The sequence below is a fragment of the Nicotiana tomentosiformis genome, chromosome 8 (genome assembly GCF_000390325.3).
Source record: "Nicotiana tomentosiformis chromosome 8, ASM39032v3, whole genome shotgun sequence".
Lineage (NCBI taxonomy): Eukaryota > Viridiplantae > Streptophyta > Magnoliopsida > Solanales > Solanaceae > Nicotiana > Nicotiana tomentosiformis.
This window is the reverse complement of record NC_090819.1, coordinates 940,251-957,956: the sequence shown is the minus strand read 5'-3', so window position 1 is coordinate 957,956 and position 17,706 is coordinate 940,251. Positions and strand designations below refer to the sequence as shown.

General features: G+C 32.6%; 2 protein-coding genes across 3 annotated transcripts; both read left to right on the top strand.

The window, feature by feature from the left end:
• The first annotated feature begins 6,070 nt into the window (after positions 1-6,070).
• Positions 6,071-12,069, top strand: LOC104088804 (protein trichome birefringence-like 39). Its single transcript, XM_009593541.4, has 5 exons — positions 6,071-6,606; positions 8,413-8,584; positions 10,278-10,453; positions 10,555-10,713; positions 11,435-12,069. Exons 1-5 carry the CDS (start codon positions 6,323-6,325, stop codon positions 11,724-11,726), a joined length of 1,083 nt encoding a protein of 360 aa, XP_009591836.1. The 5' UTR covers positions 6,071-6,322; the 3' UTR covers positions 11,727-12,069.
• Positions 12,070-13,122: 1,053 nt separating this feature from the next.
• LOC104088805 (embryonic protein DC-8-like) lies at positions 13,123-16,020 on the top strand. Of its 2 annotated transcripts, none has more exons than XM_070181936.1 (3): positions 13,123-13,628; positions 14,111-15,486; positions 15,603-16,020. In XM_070181936.1, exons 1-3 carry the CDS (start codon positions 13,202-13,204, stop codon positions 15,828-15,830), a joined length of 2,031 nt encoding a protein of 676 aa, XP_070038037.1. In that variant the 5' UTR covers positions 13,123-13,201; the 3' UTR covers positions 15,831-16,020. The 2 variants fall into 2 exon arrangements, with proteins under 2 accessions (XP_070038037.1, XP_033510034.2); XM_033654143.2 differs by having other exon boundaries at positions 13,124-13,628; positions 14,132-15,486.
• The last annotated feature ends 1,686 nt before the right edge of the window (positions 16,021-17,706 follow it).

The following is a 17,706-nucleotide window of genomic DNA, read 5'->3' as shown; positions in this document are numbered from 1 at the left end:
TGATACAGTAGTTAAAATTAAAAGTATTACAATTATGTAAGTATTATAAAATATAAAATAATAGTCATAAGAGAGATCTTCCCTTTCAAGTCATATTATAATCTCAATTTTTAGATTTAGTATATAATTTAATCTATGATAATTAATAAGTTATTGCGATAGTAATGGACCATATCATTATAATCTATTATTGTATAGATTAATATAAATAATTTGCTATAGAATGTAAGTGTTACAACAGTATGGTTCTTTAAATTCTACTATATAATTGATTATTTCATTATTAGTTAGATATACTTTCATTATTTTTATTTATAATTTGAAATTATAAAATACACTTATTTAATAAGAAATATAATATAATTAGTTTTCCAATGAACTTAGATATTAACTATATTAAATTAGTAATTCTAAATGTATCTAGATATATGAAAATTATATAAAAATTTACATGAACAGTAATGTTAATGATAGATAATTAAATATTATGTTCTATCTATGTAATTGTTAAGCTAATTATTTTTGTTGTGTGGGTAATTTGAAGAAAAAATAATCATTTAGCTACACGATTTTGTTTTAAGTAATTTTATGTAATTAAAAGATTACTATTGTTATAGCAAGTTTTAACTTGTGGCAAAACATAATAATTAGCTGCGGAATTTTATCTCAAAAATACATTCGTGGCTATATCATCTTATCATGTAAATAACTGTAGCTATTAAACCAATTGTTACCACGGTAATTTAGTACTTGAAGCACAAAATATTTGTTTAACTATAATATTTTATTTTAGATAACTTGTTGTGGCTAAAAGGTTACTATTGCTACGATAAGTTTTAACTCGTAGTTAAAATTATTATTAGCTACGAAATTATGTTATAGCAATAACTCCGTGGCTATATCATTTAACTATTGCTACAAGTTTTTGATAACTTAAAGCAAAAATAAGTATTTAGCTACTACTTTTTGCTTCAAATAATTTATTATGGCTAAAAGATTACTATAGCTGCAGTAACTTTTATTATGTGGCAAAAAATTATGATTAGCTATGGAATTTTATTGTAGCAATAAATTTGTAGCTATTTAGGTAATTATTGCTACGATTGTTAGCAATTATAGCAAAAATGAGGAATTAGCTTGCAATTTAATTTTCGTGGCTAAGAAATTTTATAAATTTGTAAATAGCCATGGAATTTGAATTTTTGTGGCTATTATTAGGTGCTAGCCACGATTTTTAAATCTATAGCTAAGATTTCGTAACTATATATGCATAATATTATAGTGAGATGGTCTGTTGTTGTGATGAGAAGGAATTGGTTAGTCAGAGGTTTTGAGTTTGAACTCTGATAATGAAGTAATTGTTGATAGAAATTATTTTTCTCTTTAATTGACGACACGAACTCGATTAGTCTGACCAATACTAAATGGTTATTAAAACAAAGTCGTGATCAGTCATCTTAATGACCACATTTACTCTAACCCAAACGTGAAGGGTGTCATCAAATAACAATAGACCATGGCTATATCCTCTTCATAACCCACACATTAGGTTCAATTTACAAGTTCTTCATAAATTAATTGCAATATTATATTGTCACAATTAGCAACCACGATTCCAGGAGGACAGCCCCAACAAGTTGGCCCCTCCCCATGCCCACATGCAACATCATTCTTTATATTTCTGGAGGGCCACATTTAAAAAGTAATAATATGCTTTTGTTTGAAATTAACTTTAATATTGGACTGATAATGAAATGCTTGATTAGAAGGGAAGTCATGGATAAGAGAATAATCATCGCCTTTTACGTTCTAATCGAACAATTATTTGTCTTCTTTTAGAAGTCATTAATTGGTCCATTTATTTCAGAAAAGTACATATTAAAGTTCTTCTAATAGTTGGGGCCTACATTAATAATTCATAATAGCCAAAATCCAAATTATCGAGTAATGACTATTTAAATGATAAACAAACGCTTACTCCCTTCAATCCATTTTAATTTGATATTTTAGTTGTTTTTACATATATTAAGAAATTCATCATTTAGCAATTAATAATGAAATTGATCATATTAACCTTAATTTATTTATTTAAAATATAACAAATACTCATAGGCTCTTTAATTCAATGACAATTTTGAAAAAAGAAGTTAATTCCTTCTTAATATCTGAAAAACTCAAATATATATTATGGACTATAAAAAAAGGCAAACAAAGTGGATTAAAGGGAGTAGTATAGAAAAGGAATCTATCAAAAATAATTTTGTGTTAGTTATAATAATAATTTTGCATTGACTTGCGAGGTTGATATAGGCGGACAATAGTTGGCAAGAATTTTAAACAAAACACATTCATGACGAAGGTTGTTAAAGCTTTCAACATGATTATTGTTTGCAACTAAATCCACATGAAGATATCAATTAAATTTGTTATGCAAATGTAACAAGAAATTATGATGCAGGTCTCTAAAGCTTTCATGATGTTAGCATTCATTCTAACTTATACATAAATCCACATGAAGATATTAATATATACTAGTATTCGTTATCGTAGGGGTAATTTGGTTCAAATCTAGGATATTCCGGGGTTATATATTTTGGATAATCATCATATTAATAGCTTGTTTAGCAAAGCTTCTAAAATCAGCTTATTTGAGAAGTGTTTTTCTCAAAAATACTTTTCAAAAAAGTGCTTTTGGTGATGAGCAATTTGTGTTTGATTAATTAATTTAAAAATATTTTTGAGCAGTAATTAGTGTTTGGTCAAGCTTTTAAAAACTGCTTCTAAGTGTATTTTTCTCAAAAGTGTTTCTCAGAAAAGTGTTTTTGAAGAGAAACTACTTTTTTCTGCGCTTCTCAAAAACTGCTTCTGCTTCTCTTCAAAAATATTTTTTTTCTTCTAAAAGCTTGGTCAAACACCTCAATTTTTAGAAAAATACTTTTGACCAAAAAAGCACTTTTGACCCAATAAAACAACTTGGCCAAATAGACTATAAATCCAGAATAACTTATCTCACCTCTATATAGGATAAGTTACACCAAAATTTTGATATAGAAATAATATCATTAGCTAATTCTTCCGACCAAACACGAAATAAATTTAATTCCAAGTTCTATATCGAGATAACACACCAAACTAAGCATGCATGGTAGTGGAGTCATGTGGCCAGATCACAATCAATAGAAACACAGAATATTATTCAGGTTTCAACTTAGGTAGGGGCTATATCACATGTGAGAAAGGAATGTGTTTCTGAAGGTTTAATAGAATCACAGAATACAAATAACTTAAACATGAAATATATTGAAGAAGACAAACGGATAAGAATATTACTGAACAACAAACTTTGACCAGAAAGCATTTTAAAATAAGAATCAAAGTAAGTAAAATATTGAAAATTTCACTATATACTGATATTTGTACCAAATCAATAAACAGATTATATCGATATGTATAATCTTTACAAAATGTATTTGTTTACGTAATCATAGTTAATTACTTTCTCCGTCCAATTTATGTGTCATACTTTTCCTTTTTAGTATGTCCCAAAATAATATCATATTTTCTTATTTAGAAGCAAAACTAACTTTAAACTTTTTATTTACCTTTAGTTAGACGATTTATAGCTAATCACATAAATTTTTATGGCTTGTTGCAGACCAAAAGTTTTAAAAATTATCATTTCTTTCTTAAATTTAGCGCCTAATTAAACATTGCCATATAAATTTAGATATGAGTAATCTAGACTCTCAGCTCACTTTTGTCACTAATTATGAAACACTAATGTAGTTTAACATGAACATTAGCTTTATGTAATTCTTTTTGTAGAATATATATCTGTAAATAATAAAATGAGCACCATCTTCTTAACATTTCAGAGCACCTAGAGCCCCTTGTTTACCTTCATAGTTCCACTCCTTCAGTATTTTAAGATAAAATTTAAGAATAGACAGAATTTAGGAACAATTGAAGGATTGTACCATCAAATAATAAGACACATGGATTAAGGCAAGATTAGTAACCAGCTGCACATGTTGTTGAACTTAATGCAGGACATTATCCTTTTGCATTTGGTCCCTATTTTGTTTTTGTCTTTGCCTTTTATTGACTTAGAATTAATCGGGCTTTGAGAAATCCTCAAACAGGTTGACCGCTGAAAAAAGACACAATAGTTTGGGACCCTCTTTAGACAACTTTTGTTTAGTTCTCATTAAATTTTAAGTGGTCTTTAATACCCTTATAATCTTGGTATTTTGATAGTTTCAACTCCCTTCAATGCCGATAATCCATGGATTGTGACACACGTCGTGCCACATGAACTTTTTGTCCATCCGGTGAATATTTTACCCTTTCTTCAAGTAATAGATAAAAATTTAAATTGATAAAAAAATCAGGACAAACTTAACAATTATGCCAAACTAATTGCCAAACGAGCACAAATTAGAGCAAAATGTGTTATCTTGACGTAACCACATACGTCGATAGGCAGTAGCGGAGCCACATATATGTAAGGGGTGTCAGTTGATATCCTTCATTCGAAATTATATTGTGTAGCCAGCTAAAATATCTATTCTATATATTACTCTACTTAATTTCTTCGTGAGTTTATTTTTTTATATTTTGACACCCCTTAATGAAAATTTTAACTTTATAACTATCGGTAAGAGTAAAGATTAGTTGAAAGATCGAAAGGTTCAATGTTGATTGTTGTCTTCGTAGGTAAGCAAGTGAGCCCATTCATAATGAAAACTATTTACTTTCGACTATATTAATATTGTAACAATGAATATATTATTATAATTAAGTGATAAATTAAAATTAGAATGACCCAAAACTATTATTTAATTCACCGTAGCTAAATAATAATAGAGAAAAATACTTACTCACATTTAGTGTTTACACTAAATCATTCTACTTCACTGTATGTGAAAATAAATGTCACATACTTATTAATTTGCTGTGATACGGGGCGCTTTAGTTTTTATCATCTTAATATAGTTTATGGGAGAGTAATATCGTGTTCGATTCAGTCTTTAATTCATAGCATAGGGATCTCTTCTTCGAAGATTACATTATGGAGTAGTATTAAAGCAAACATTTTAGGTAATATCAACTAGTGATAATAAATTTTTCCCAAAAGAGAGAATAGATCGACCCGAGAAAAGTAGGGGAAGTGACAATGGAAGAGAAAACTTTTGGTTAGATTAGATCTTGTACAATGTAAAATGAAATTAAAATGGCTAAGATGATGTCTAATTTCATAAAAAACGAAATAGTACAAATTTGTATACTCTCTCATATTATGTGTCATAATTAGTTTCACTTAATAGGGAAGATTTTTGAATCTAGTAATCTTAAATTAACAATATGTAATATATCATAATGTTTATGAATTGTGTGATCTTACATGTACGATGCATAAAGTTTGAGTTAAAAAGTTAATAGTACTAATTAATATAATTTGGTTTTTTTAAACAAACTAAAAAGAAAAATAAAGACTATAAATTGAAACAAAGAGATATTTCTTTCTCTTTTTCCGAGAAACATTCTATTCCCTCCGTTTCAAATTAGAAGAGATACTTTTCTTTTTAGTCTGTTCAAAAATAAATGACACATTTTTAAATTTGGAAATAATTTAACTTTAAACTCTTCATTTTACCCATTTTATCCTTAATGAGAAACTTTTATAACCACATAAATGTCATAGATCCACAAAGCTTTTACCCCTTAAGCTTTTAGGACTACAAGTTTTAAAAGTCTTATTCTTTTTCTTAAATTTCGTGCCGAGTCAAACTAACTCATCTAAATTGAAACGGACGGAGTATAAAAAGTTTTGGGATCAACTACCCGTTAAACAATGGCGGATCTAGAAGTTATATGCGGGTACGCGAGAACTCAGTAGTTAAACAGTGGCGGATATTAAATTTTTTATTGAATATCTATAAATATTTGACTGTGAATTCAGTTACTATATATTAATTTGAAATCGTTACAAAACCCATAAACTTCAAATCTTGTATCTGACTCTGCCTCCGAAAACAAATATATCCGGCGGAAAGAGACGTTCTCTTTAAAAGAAGTACTTAGTTTCCTCCGTTGGTAAACTAAAAAAATAATCATGTATAGTTCCAAATTTCAAATAAAATAACTCCATGTTGTCTCCATATCTTCTAGAAAATCAAATTCTTAAAAAGTTCTCTTTATTCTCTTCTGACTACATATATAGCACATTGTCTCCCTATTCTTCCCACGTCAAACTCTTCTCTGTTTACACATTATATACACATTGCATCCTTTTAATTGAGTTTCTTGATTGAAACTCAAGATGGGATTTTTGTTACTCTCTCTGTTTTTGCTGTTTTCATTAGAAACAAATGCAAAGCAAGAGGAGCATTATTATCTGAATGCCACAAACTCCACTGATGCCAAGAAAATAAGCAGTGGTTGCAATATTTTCAAAGGCAAATGGGTTTTTGATTCTTCCTATCCTCTCTATGATTTTTCAAGCTGTCCTTTCATTGACAACGAATTCAACTGCCAGAAATATAACAGACCTGATAAATCCTACCTCAAATATAGATGGCAACCTTTCTCCTGTAACCTGCCAAGGTAGAGAACCACTTTCTTTTTTCCTTTCATAGCTCTTTTAATTTTATAAGTTCTTAATTTTAAAACGACGATTTCAAACGGCTAATAACTGGATTCTAAAATTAACATGTGTACATATTTAATGAATTTCTTAACACAAATACCTTATTTGAATAAAAATTACTAAGTCCGATCGAACATGTCTCTGAGCTTCTATCTCCACTCATGAATTTAAGGTATATATATTCACATTGTAAAGAATTTTTATAATATCAGTGTAGTTTAACGTATTATAGCAGGTTGGTTACCATTCTTATCAAGTTATCAAGTACTAATGTTTAACCCAGGATTTTCTTGTAGTTGTCTTACACCATAGTTGCATAGAACTTTAACTCATTATTCAAAAGGATTTAAGTTAAATGCACTTGTAGAGTAAAGATCTTTTATACTATTACTGAGTTCAATCAGGTGGTAGCGGATATAGAAATTTACATATAATTACTAATAAATGGCGTTTTTCTCTAAATAAGTTTTACATCCTAAGTACATATGACTTGAAACTTTTTTATTAAAATGTTGGGTATTGTTACACAAATAATCGACTAGATTCAATGTTTACTTTTTCTAGCCGGTATACATAGATTATACATTAATTATACACAGTTTACATATATTATACATAAACTATACATATGTAATAAATCCACCAACTATTTTTAGTTTACGGCAAAGGGACAAATATACCCCTCTATTTTCGAAAATGATCTAAGAATACCCTTCGTTATACTATTGGGTTATCTATACCCCTGCAGTCATACTTTGAGTTCAAATATACTCCTCATTTAAACGGAGGGACACGTGTCATAGTCCTGTTGGTCAATTCTAAATATCTCATAATTAATTAAAAAGACCCATTACCCATACCCGAAAAATAATTTTTTTTTTTTGTAAAAACTGGAAAAAACTGAAATTATTTTTACTAAAAACAGAAAAAAATAAAAATATTTTTTTTTCCAGTTTTTACAAAAAACTGCTTTAGAAAAAACTGAAAAATATTTTCTAAAATAATATTTTTGTAAAAACTGAAAACAAAGCTGAAAATTAATTTTCTAAAATAATTTTTTTGTAAAAACTGGAAAAAACTAATTTTTTTACTAAAAACTGAAAAAAACGAAAATAATCTTTTTCCAGTTTTTACAAAAAAACTGCTTTAAAAAAAGCTGATAAATATTTTCTAAAATAATATTTTTGTAAAAACTGAAAAAAAACTAAAAAACAATTTCCTAAAGCAATGTTTTTGTAAAAACTGAAAAAACAATTTTTTTTTCCAGTTTTTAGTTAAAAATATTTCAGTTTTTTCCAGTTTTTAATTGCTTTAGAAAATTGATTTTCAGTTTTTTTCCAGTTTTTATAAAAATATTGTTTTAGAAAATATTTTTCAGTTTTTCTAAAGCAGTTCTTTTTTGTAAAAACTGAAAAAACAAATATTTTTGTTTTTTCAGTTTTTTGTAAAAAACAAAATTTAGTTTTTTTCAGTTTTTACAAAAAAAATAAATATATTTTTCGGATATGGGTAATGTGTCTTTTTAATTAATTAGGAGATATTTAGAATTGACCAACATGACGATGACACGTGTCTCTCCATTTAAATGAGGGGTATATTTGAACCCAAAGTATGACTGCAGAGTATAAATAATCCAATAGTATAACGAGGGGTATTCTTAGATTGCGAAAGTAGAAGGGTATATTTGGCCCTTTGCCTTTTAGTTTAAAGGATAAGGTGATCGACTATTCCGAATAATTCTTAAAAATGGAAAATGGTTGCAGGTTCAATGGGTTGGTTTTCTTGGAGAAATACAGAGGGAAGAATATCATGTTTGTGGGTGATTCTCTCAGTTTGAATATGTGGGAGTCATTGGCTTGCATGATTCACTCATCAGTGCCAAATGCCAAAACTGCAGTCATAAGGAAAAATGGAATTTCTGAAATTGCATTTTTGGTGAGTGAATTGAATATTATTCTGCACATACTACTGATTCTATTTCTTGTCTTTCTAGTTCAATTCTTGGTATTTCCACTTCAACTACTTGGTTATATTTGGCAAAAATATTATTGAGGGCATGCATGTCTTGTCCTTGAATTTTTTCCGTCATAAGACTTTATTCAATTATAATAAAATCTATGGTGCTTACAACAAGTAGAACAGACTTTGTTCAATTATTTATATATATATATATATATATATATATATATATATATATATATATATATATATATATATATATATATATATATATATATATATTTGTGTGTGTGTGTGTGTCTGTCAGGTTGTGGGCATACATATAATGTAAGTTTGAGGGGTCGTTTGGTTCGTGAACAAATTTTAATTTAATAAATTAAGAAGAGTGGATTTGGGTTTGGGGGAGGGGTGGGGGGGGGGGGGGGGGAGGGGAGCTAATAGAAATGAATTATTTCCAGTTGTATGCTTTCAAGAATTTGAGGTTGTGGTAGGTTACAATTCATATTTTTTTAAGAACTGGGGCCACCTTATGTTGAAGTTTCACTTTATTTGCTGTTGGGCATAATCGAGAGATAGGGCGGCTACTCATTTATTTTAATTGTTTCCTACATAAGTTTGTTGAATATCAGTTGCCTTAACGTAAGTTTGTTGCTAAGTATTTATGACACTTGAAGCTTTTATGTAGCAATATTAATTTCCACCATCTTCCTTTTTTGTTGATTTTTATTTGGATGTTAAATGAACGGTTTGAACTAAATTTGAATGAGTTACAATAAGTTGAGCTAATAAATGGACAAATTATTAATCTACCCAAACTTGAGTGGATTGGCAGGTCATATTTTTTTGGGTTGATTTTGCTCCCCTTAGTTTTTATAGTATCCACATATACCCCACATATTCTGTTACAGTAATGGTTATAAAACATATCTAGAATTTAGCAGCCGGAAAAAGGAAGAGCAGCCATTAATGACCAAATTTGAAGCAACTTGATTGTCAAGTCAAGCAAGTCGTTAGCAATAACAATGACAGTTATCTGTTAGCCACCAAATGGGAAAAAGGGCATTAGACTTTGTCTATCCCTCCTCCTTGACTAAAGATCTTATGTTTGTCAATGGACAAACTTCCGATAAGGAGTGCTTCCTACTTTTATAGGCCATTCGTCTGGACTTAGGATTTAAAAGTTTGGGATATAACCAAAATCTGTTTGTACACAGGGTGCCACTAACTCACTACTAATATATCAGTATTTTTAAAAAATATATACATCTATTCATGAAACTTTTGCCGAATTTTTGGGTGTCGGAGACCCCTCTCTTGATAACATAAGTCTGCCTATGCTTCACCACATAAATTTGGATTAGGACCACTGGGGTATTGGATACCAGATAGTCATACCCCAAAAAACTGCATTATTTTTTCACTATTTATGAACAATTATCTATGTTTATTCTTTAGGTAACCTGATAATGCTAAAGAATTTTACACTACAGAGTACAAATGTTAAACTCTTAACAACAATCCCAAAACTCAGTTCACTACATTTTAAGAGTTGTTATTTTCAAAAAGTTGCAATAACTAAATCTTAGTCCAAAATTTTATATGCATGTAAAACAGGGGTGCATAAATATGATGAGAAGCTAAACTTCTTCTTGCCATGAATATAACACAGGATTATGGAGTTAGATTGCTAATGTATCGTACTCCTTATTTGGTGGACATGGTGAAAGAAAACATTGGAACAGTTCTGAAGTTGGATTCCATTACTGATGGCAATGCTTGGAAAGGAATGGATGTATTAATATTCAACTCTTGGCATTGGTGGACTCATACCGGCAATTCCCAGCCGTAAACTATCTGAACTTGCCACTAAACTCATAGTCGGTTTTGATTACTAAATTCGCAACTTAATAGTTATACGTATTGAATATTTGAGTATATGTTTGCAGGTGGGATTACATACAAGAAGGGAATAAAGTTGTCAAAGATATGAACCGTATGGTTGCTTTCTACAAAGGAATGACTACATGGGCTGGATGGGTCAACAAAAATATTGACCCAACTAAAACTAGTGTCTTTTTCCAGGGAATTTCCCCCGTTCACTATCAGTAAGCAATTAATTCCCTCCTTGTTCATTCCTAGAAATTATGTTCTGTACATTGATAACTTAAACTACAGTGTTAGGTTAAGTTAATTTCAACAATAACAGGTAATGTTACATACACGTTAAGCCTTATAACTTGATGTAACCGATTAAATCACACAAATAGTGTAAAAGTACTTTTATTGCCAAGGTTAGCTTAAACTTTTCACTCTTAGCAACATGTCACTAACGAGATAGTCTAGTAGTTAAAAGATCATAGTTCTAGTCATAGTACACGAGTTTAAATCTCAGTGACTTCATATTGCCTTGTGACCTCTGATGCATATGCAAACAAATTCCAAATTTGAAGTTGATAAGAAGAAAATTTATATATAAGATGTACATATACTCTTAATTGTTAGCATTGTACGGACTTTTTTGAAAAAAAGATGAAGTTTGACCTAAAACAAACATTATTATCACACCTTTTAAAAAGTGTTTTTGGGGTGACTTAGCCCAACAACCTCATCATCTTTGCTATCCAATTGGGACTAAATCGTTCAGTAAGTTAGTTTCCATTTCTGACTTAGAAAGCGGCTGCCCAGTGAGCTATCCAATAGTGCATGTGAAAGAAGAAAGATTGTTTTACTCTACTTTAACCATAGAAGAGAATGTCATTCTGTTTTCTCAATTCATATACTGTTACGTAAAATATTTACAAGATGCTTATGTGATCAAAATTTCAGGGGCAAGCATTGGAACGAACCATCAAAATCATGCAAAGAAGAAACACAACCATTCTTTGGTACAAAGTATCCAGCAGGGACACCTCAAGAAGCCATTGTGGTCAACAAAGTAATGAGCAGAATTAAAAAGTCAAAAGCTTATTTATTGGACATTACAACTCTCTCACAATATAGAAAAGATGCACATCCAGGATTTTATAGTGAAATGCATGGATCAGATTGTAGTCATTGGTGTCTACCTGGATTGCCTGATACTTGGAATCTTCTTCTTTATACATCTCTTGTCGTTTGAATAAGTTTCAGCGACATGACTGTTCTGAAAAATTATTTGTAAAATGTCGTGACGGCAAAATCGTCACAAAAAGTCTCATTTCTTGTTGTGCATAACCATTATTCTCTAGCTACCATGATACATTTTTCCATTTTAGGAGATGTGTTATTTATGTTGAGTATTAGGAACTTGATTAATTCTATTTGTCACAAAATAAGAAGGTTGATGTTTGAATTGTAAAGTGGGCATAGGATTTTAAGGCATGATGCCTTAGTCGAGGTGAGGGAATATTGTTGTACCTAATGCTGTAATATCAATTACAATTCTTATTTAAAGGAAAAGATTATAAAGTTGTTTTTCATCATTTTCACATTGCTTTTCTTGTTTGCCTAAACTAGTCCAATAGCTTTTTGGTTTGAAGTGAGCAAAATCTCTTGGATTCTGAGAGTGACCCTATTGTAGCAATTTGTATGTCAACCTTTATGCATATTGAAGTCATCATTCACTGGTTAAGGGAAAATTCAAAATAGAGAGGTAAAAGAAAAAGATAAAATCTTGCTTACCTAATACTCTCTCAGTCCCAATTTATATGATTATCTACAGTCAAGTAAGTTAATATTGACCATGAATTCGAACATAGAATCATTAAATTTTTGAAATAAAATTTACATATTTGTAAATTACATAAAAATGACTATAAGTCACAATAATTAATAATTTAAAATATATATAAAAAATATACAATAAAAAATCTCGTTTAACTCTCGAAATTCGAACTACTACATAAATTGCGACTAAGTGTATATCTTTCAAAGCAATCCAAACTTTAAAGATAAATTTTTGCATCCAAAGGCATCAGGCATGAATAAATTTTTCAATGCTATATGTTTGTTTATAAGATGGTAAGTAGAGGGCCGGATAGCAGTCTAGATACAGGTTCGATTGATTTCCGTAGTTTTTTTTCAAACATATATTTGTATTAAGAACTTTCTCAAATATATTTACATATTAAATTTAAAATTCAATTATTAATATTTAACACTTAAAAGTTATCTTTCTAAAACGTATCCTTAAAATTGTAATTTTAACTCCTGCCCTCAATAAGTAGTTGATACTCCACCCTAAATTTGAAAACATAACATTGGATCGCCTGAATATTTTACATCACAACATCATGTTGATGAATAAAGCTCCCATTGGACCAACCTAAAAATACAAAGAAGATAAAAGTTAAACATAGGCAAATTCACAGAGTGACACGTTTACAAGGTAATTGCTGACATAATTCCCAACATCCTACCACGTTGCAATATTGCATGACATAGAGCTCAACACTCACCACTATTGCACCACTTGTCATTAGCCTAGAGCCTTTGTCTTTCTCTTTTTATAGTCCCTCCTCTGTGTCACTCTCTCCTCAGTCTCAATTTAACACATCTTTCAAGTCAAACACAAACAAAAACCAGTTGATTCAATTTGTTACTTTTGTTTAACCAATGGCTTCACAACAAGCAAGAAGAGAGAACATAACTGATGAACAACATAACATTCACTTAGAGAAAACCATAGACCCCAAAAGGGGTGCTGTGAAAGTGCAAGTTGGAACTGATTTTCATCTTGCAGGTGGTGGCATTATTCATGTCACAAATGCTGAACACAAAGGCCAAGTCCAAAGAGAGAAGCATTCTTTTGGTAATCAACAGAGGCAACAACATGGATTTGAAGAGAGACCAGGAGGTGTCAAGTTTGAAGTAAATAGCCAGAAACAGAAGGGTTCTCTAGATTCAAAGCACAAAAGCCAAATGGAGAACTCTTCAGAAGGCTTAAAGGTTGCTGAAGAGCGCTATGACAAGGCAAAGGAGTTGGGCGGATCGGCATTGCATAATGTCAAAGAATCGGCAAGTTATGGACTTGGTTCCCCAGGTCAGAAAGTGAATTCAAGATTTAAATTTAACAGTAGATTCAAGATTCTAACTTCTTTGAAAGTGTGAGTTCAAAACTAATTAGTATAGTACTCCCTCGGTCTCAATTGACGTCCCAATTTATGATGTTTGACTGAGGACGAAGTTTAAGATTTGTTTTTTATTGTTGTTGAAATTTGTGGTCTGAAATAAGCATAGATATTGCGTATCTTAAATCATCTTATAGGGTAACTTGAGTATATTAAAGTTACATTGTTATTATATGTAGAAAGGTACATTTGGCACATTGAAGTTAAATTTTTATTAAATATAAAAGAGTGTCATGTGTCATTGTAGAGTGTTACATGGGACGAATGTCACAAAAATTGGGATGGGGCAGTAGGAGTATTATTTTTTCAGGATCTTTCACATATATACCTATGTTGCTGAATATTATGAGTCTAATTGAATCTACCCATAACAGTACTCTTGTCTTTGTTGCAGGTGCTTATGCAACACCAAAAGGTGCACAAGGCAAAGACAATGTTACACATGGAGTTCAAAGTGGATATCAATATGTTGCTAAGAATACTGGCGCTGCTAAAGACACAGCACTTCAAAAAGGCCAGCAAACTTATGCTGCAACTAAAGATAACCTTTCAACTGCAGGACAAAATGTAGCTCAATCTACACAACAAGCTAAAGATTATACCTTCCAAAAAGCAGGGGAGACTAAAGATTATGCTAAGGACACAACACTTGAGAAGGGTCAACAAGCTTATGATACCCTTTCAAGCACAGGACAAACTGCAGCTCAATATGCACAACAAGCTAAAGACTATACCTTGCAAAAGGCAGGAGTGGCTAAAGACACAGCTCTTGAGAAGGGTCAACAAGCTTACAATACAACTAAAGATACCCTTTCAAGCGCAGGACAAAATGCAGTTCAATCAGCACAGCAGGCAAAAGATTATACACTGCAAAAGGCAGGGGAGACTAAAGATACAGTCCGCGACAAGGGTCATCAAGCTTACTCTACAACTAGAGACACCCTTTCAAGCGCAGGAACAAATGCAGCTCAATCAGCACAACAAGCAAAAGATTATACACTACAAAATGCTGGAGAGGCTAAAGATTATGCTAAAGACAGGGTCCTTGACAAAGGTCGGAAAGCTTACTCCACAACTACAGACACCCTTTCGAGTGCTGGACAAAATGCTCAATCAGCACAGCAGTCTACAGATTACACCCAAAAAAACGCAGAGGAGGCCAGGGACAATGCAGCAGGACTGAGCAAGAACGCAGCAAGCTATATTGGGAAGAAAGCTACAGAAGCAAAAGATGTCACCTTAGAAACAGGCAAAGGAGCAGTAGGATATGCAGGGCAAGCAGCAAGTTATGTTGGACAGAAAGCAGTTGATACAAAAGATGTCACGGTAGAAACAGGCAGAGGAGCAGTAGGATATGCAGGGCAAGCAGCAAGCTATGTTGGACAGAAAGCTGTTGATGCTAAAGATGTTACCTTTGAAAAAGGGAAAGGAGAAGTAGGATATGCAGGGGAAGTAGCTGAAACTGTGAAGGAAAAAGCTGTAGTGCCTGGTTGGGGAGCTGCACATTATACTGCTGAGAAAGCAGCAGAGGCAACTAAAGCTGTGGTTGGTGTTGCTTCTAATGTTGCAGGGTATACTGGAGAGAAGGCGGTCGCCGCAAAGGATGTAGTTGCTGGCACTGGAATGAGTGCTGTGGAGTATGTCGAGAACAAGCTGGCTAATGCAAAGGATTATGTTGTTTTAACTGAAGAAAGTGCAGCAGAGTATGCAGTTAGGAGGAAAGCTGAAGCTGAAAAGGAATTGGAAGCTAAGAGATCATATGATTACAAGGTAAACTTGGTAATTGAGTTTTTCTATGTTTTTACTTACTAATGGTGGCGTTGATTTCAGTTAAACTTTAACCATGTTATGACTATCATTGTATTGTTTGACTTGAATATGCGCAGAGAGAAAGTGGAGGTGGACTTATTAGTGAGGAAAATCAAGAAACAAAATGGGAGGAATTAGGAGGAGAGGAAAGCAAGCAGCAGAAGCAGAAAGGAGGGTTATTACAAGCCATTGGGGAAACTATAGTGGAGATAGGGAAGACAGCAACAGATCTTATAGCTGGACGTGGCAAATCTCAAAGTGATAGCAAGGGAGATGAAAGTCACTCTTCACATAGAAACAGCTGATTTTTGGCATTTTGAGCATCTAATTTTGGTCAGAATTTCAACTGTTTTTTTTTGTTGTTGCTGTTTTTCAAGCGTCAGTATATGGGGTTTTATATTATTATTAGGATTGTAACGATTAGGCTCCTTTATCTTTGATAGTTAAGGTACCTAAAACTTGTTTTGCTAATTGCTCAACTTTTTCTTTTAAGTGTGATGTTTAACTGGACATGTTTGTTCTTCATGATTTTATTTTACCTTTTATGTTACAGGAAAAGAAAATATAACAATCGATGACTAGAAACACGCGTAATTGTAACAAAGTACATTTATACCAACAAAAAAAAAAAAAAGAATGAGTAAGTAGACAAGACTACTTAGTTCTTAGGAGGGGGCGGAGTGAAAAATGGAATGGATGGAATAGAAGCAGTAGGGATTTTAGGGAATGAGGGAAGTGGTGGCATTGTGATTCTTGGAATTGTTGGAATACTTGGAAATGATGGCATTGGTGGCATTGATCCAACCCTTGAAATACTTGGAATTCCTGGTATTGTAGGAAAACTTGGATTATTGGTCTGCAATAGTTGACGACCAGAAAATTTTTTAGTCGATCCGTGTCCGGAGACCTGGGTAATTGCGGAAGGTATGGGTTATAGCACATAAAAATTTAGGAATATAGCGGAATTTCAGTTTTATGGCCGTAAAACGTTAAAAAACGAGGAACGGTCATGGCGGGGTGATAACTATAGTTCCTTAGGTCGTATTCGATGGCCCAAAATAATTTTAGGAGATCCGGGTCCAAAGGTCCAGCCCATGTGGAAGGCGTGGACTATAGCACACGAAAATCTGCGAATCAGGCGGAATTCCAATTTAATGGCCGTAAAACGCCCAAAAATGAGGAACAGTCATGGTGGGGCAGAGACTATGATTCCTTAGGTTATTTTTGATGGGCTGGAAAATGTTTGGGCGATCCAGGTCCGGGGGTCCGGTCCCATGTGGAAGGCGTGGGATATAGCACACGAAAATCGGGGAATAAGGTAGAATTTCAATTTTATGACCGTAAAATGCCAAAAAACGAGGAACGGTCATAGCAGGGGGATGACTATGGTTCCTTAGGTCGTATTTGATAGCCCGAAAATTGTGAGGCGATCCGGGTCTGGGGGCCTGGGCCCATGTAGAATGCGGTGGCCTATAACACACGAAAATATTAGAATTGGGTGGAATCCCAGTTTTATGACCGAAAAACGTAAATAAACGAGGAATGATCATGGCTGGGCGGTGACCATGATTCCTTAGGTCATTTTGGAAGTCCCGAAATTTTTTTTGGCGATCCTGGTCCGAGGGCCCGGGCTCATGCGTAATGCGTGAGCTATTGCACACGAAAATAGGGGAATCGATCAGAATTCTAATTTTTATGGCCGTAAAATGCCAAAAAATAAGGATCACTCTTGGCGGGACGGTGACTGTGGTTCCTTAGGTCGTTTTGGAAGTCCCAAAATTTTCTTAGGCGATCCGGGTCCGGGTGCCCGGGCCTATGCGGAAGGCGTGTGCTATAGCACACGAAAATCTGGGAATTGTAAGAAATTCTAATTTTATGGCCGTTAAACGCCAAAATACGAGAAACGGTCATGGCGGGGAGGTTACTATAGTTCCTTAGGTTGTATTTGATGGACCAAATATTTTTTGTGCGGTCTGGGTCTGGGGGCTTGGGCTCATGCGGAAGGCGTGGGCTATATCACACGAAAATCTAGGAATATGTCGGAATTTCAGTTTTATGGCCGTAAAATATCAAAAAATGACGAACGATCATGGCGGGGGTGGTAACTATGGTTTCTTAGGTTGTATTTGATGGCCCGAAATAACTTTAGGCGATCCGAATCCGGAGGCCCGTGCCCATGCG

Excerpts from the sequence above, each read along its gene's own strand:
- LOC104088804 (XM_009593541.4), top strand. The coding sequence starts at position 6,323 with ATGGGATTTTTGTTACTCTCTCTGTTTTTGCTGTTTTCATTAGAAACA. Across the intron at positions 8,585-10,277 it reads TTTCTGAAATTGCATTTTTG|GATTATGGAGTTAGATTGCT; the intron begins GTGAGTGAATTG and ends AATATAACACAG. Across the intron at positions 10,454-10,554 it reads CATACCGGCAATTCCCAGCC|GTGGGATTACATACAAGAAG; the intron begins GTAAACTATCTG and ends ATATGTTTGCAG.
- LOC104088805 (XM_070181936.1), top strand. The coding sequence starts at position 13,202 with ATGGCTTCACAACAAGCAAGAAGAGAGAACATAACTGATGAACAACAT. Across the intron at positions 13,629-14,110 it reads TTATGGACTTGGTTCCCCAG|GTGCTTATGCAACACCAAAA; the intron begins GTCAGAAAGTGA and ends TCTTTGTTGCAG. Across the intron at positions 15,487-15,602 it reads AGAGATCATATGATTACAAG|AGAGAAAGTGGAGGTGGACT; the intron begins GTAAACTTGGTA and ends GAATATGCGCAG.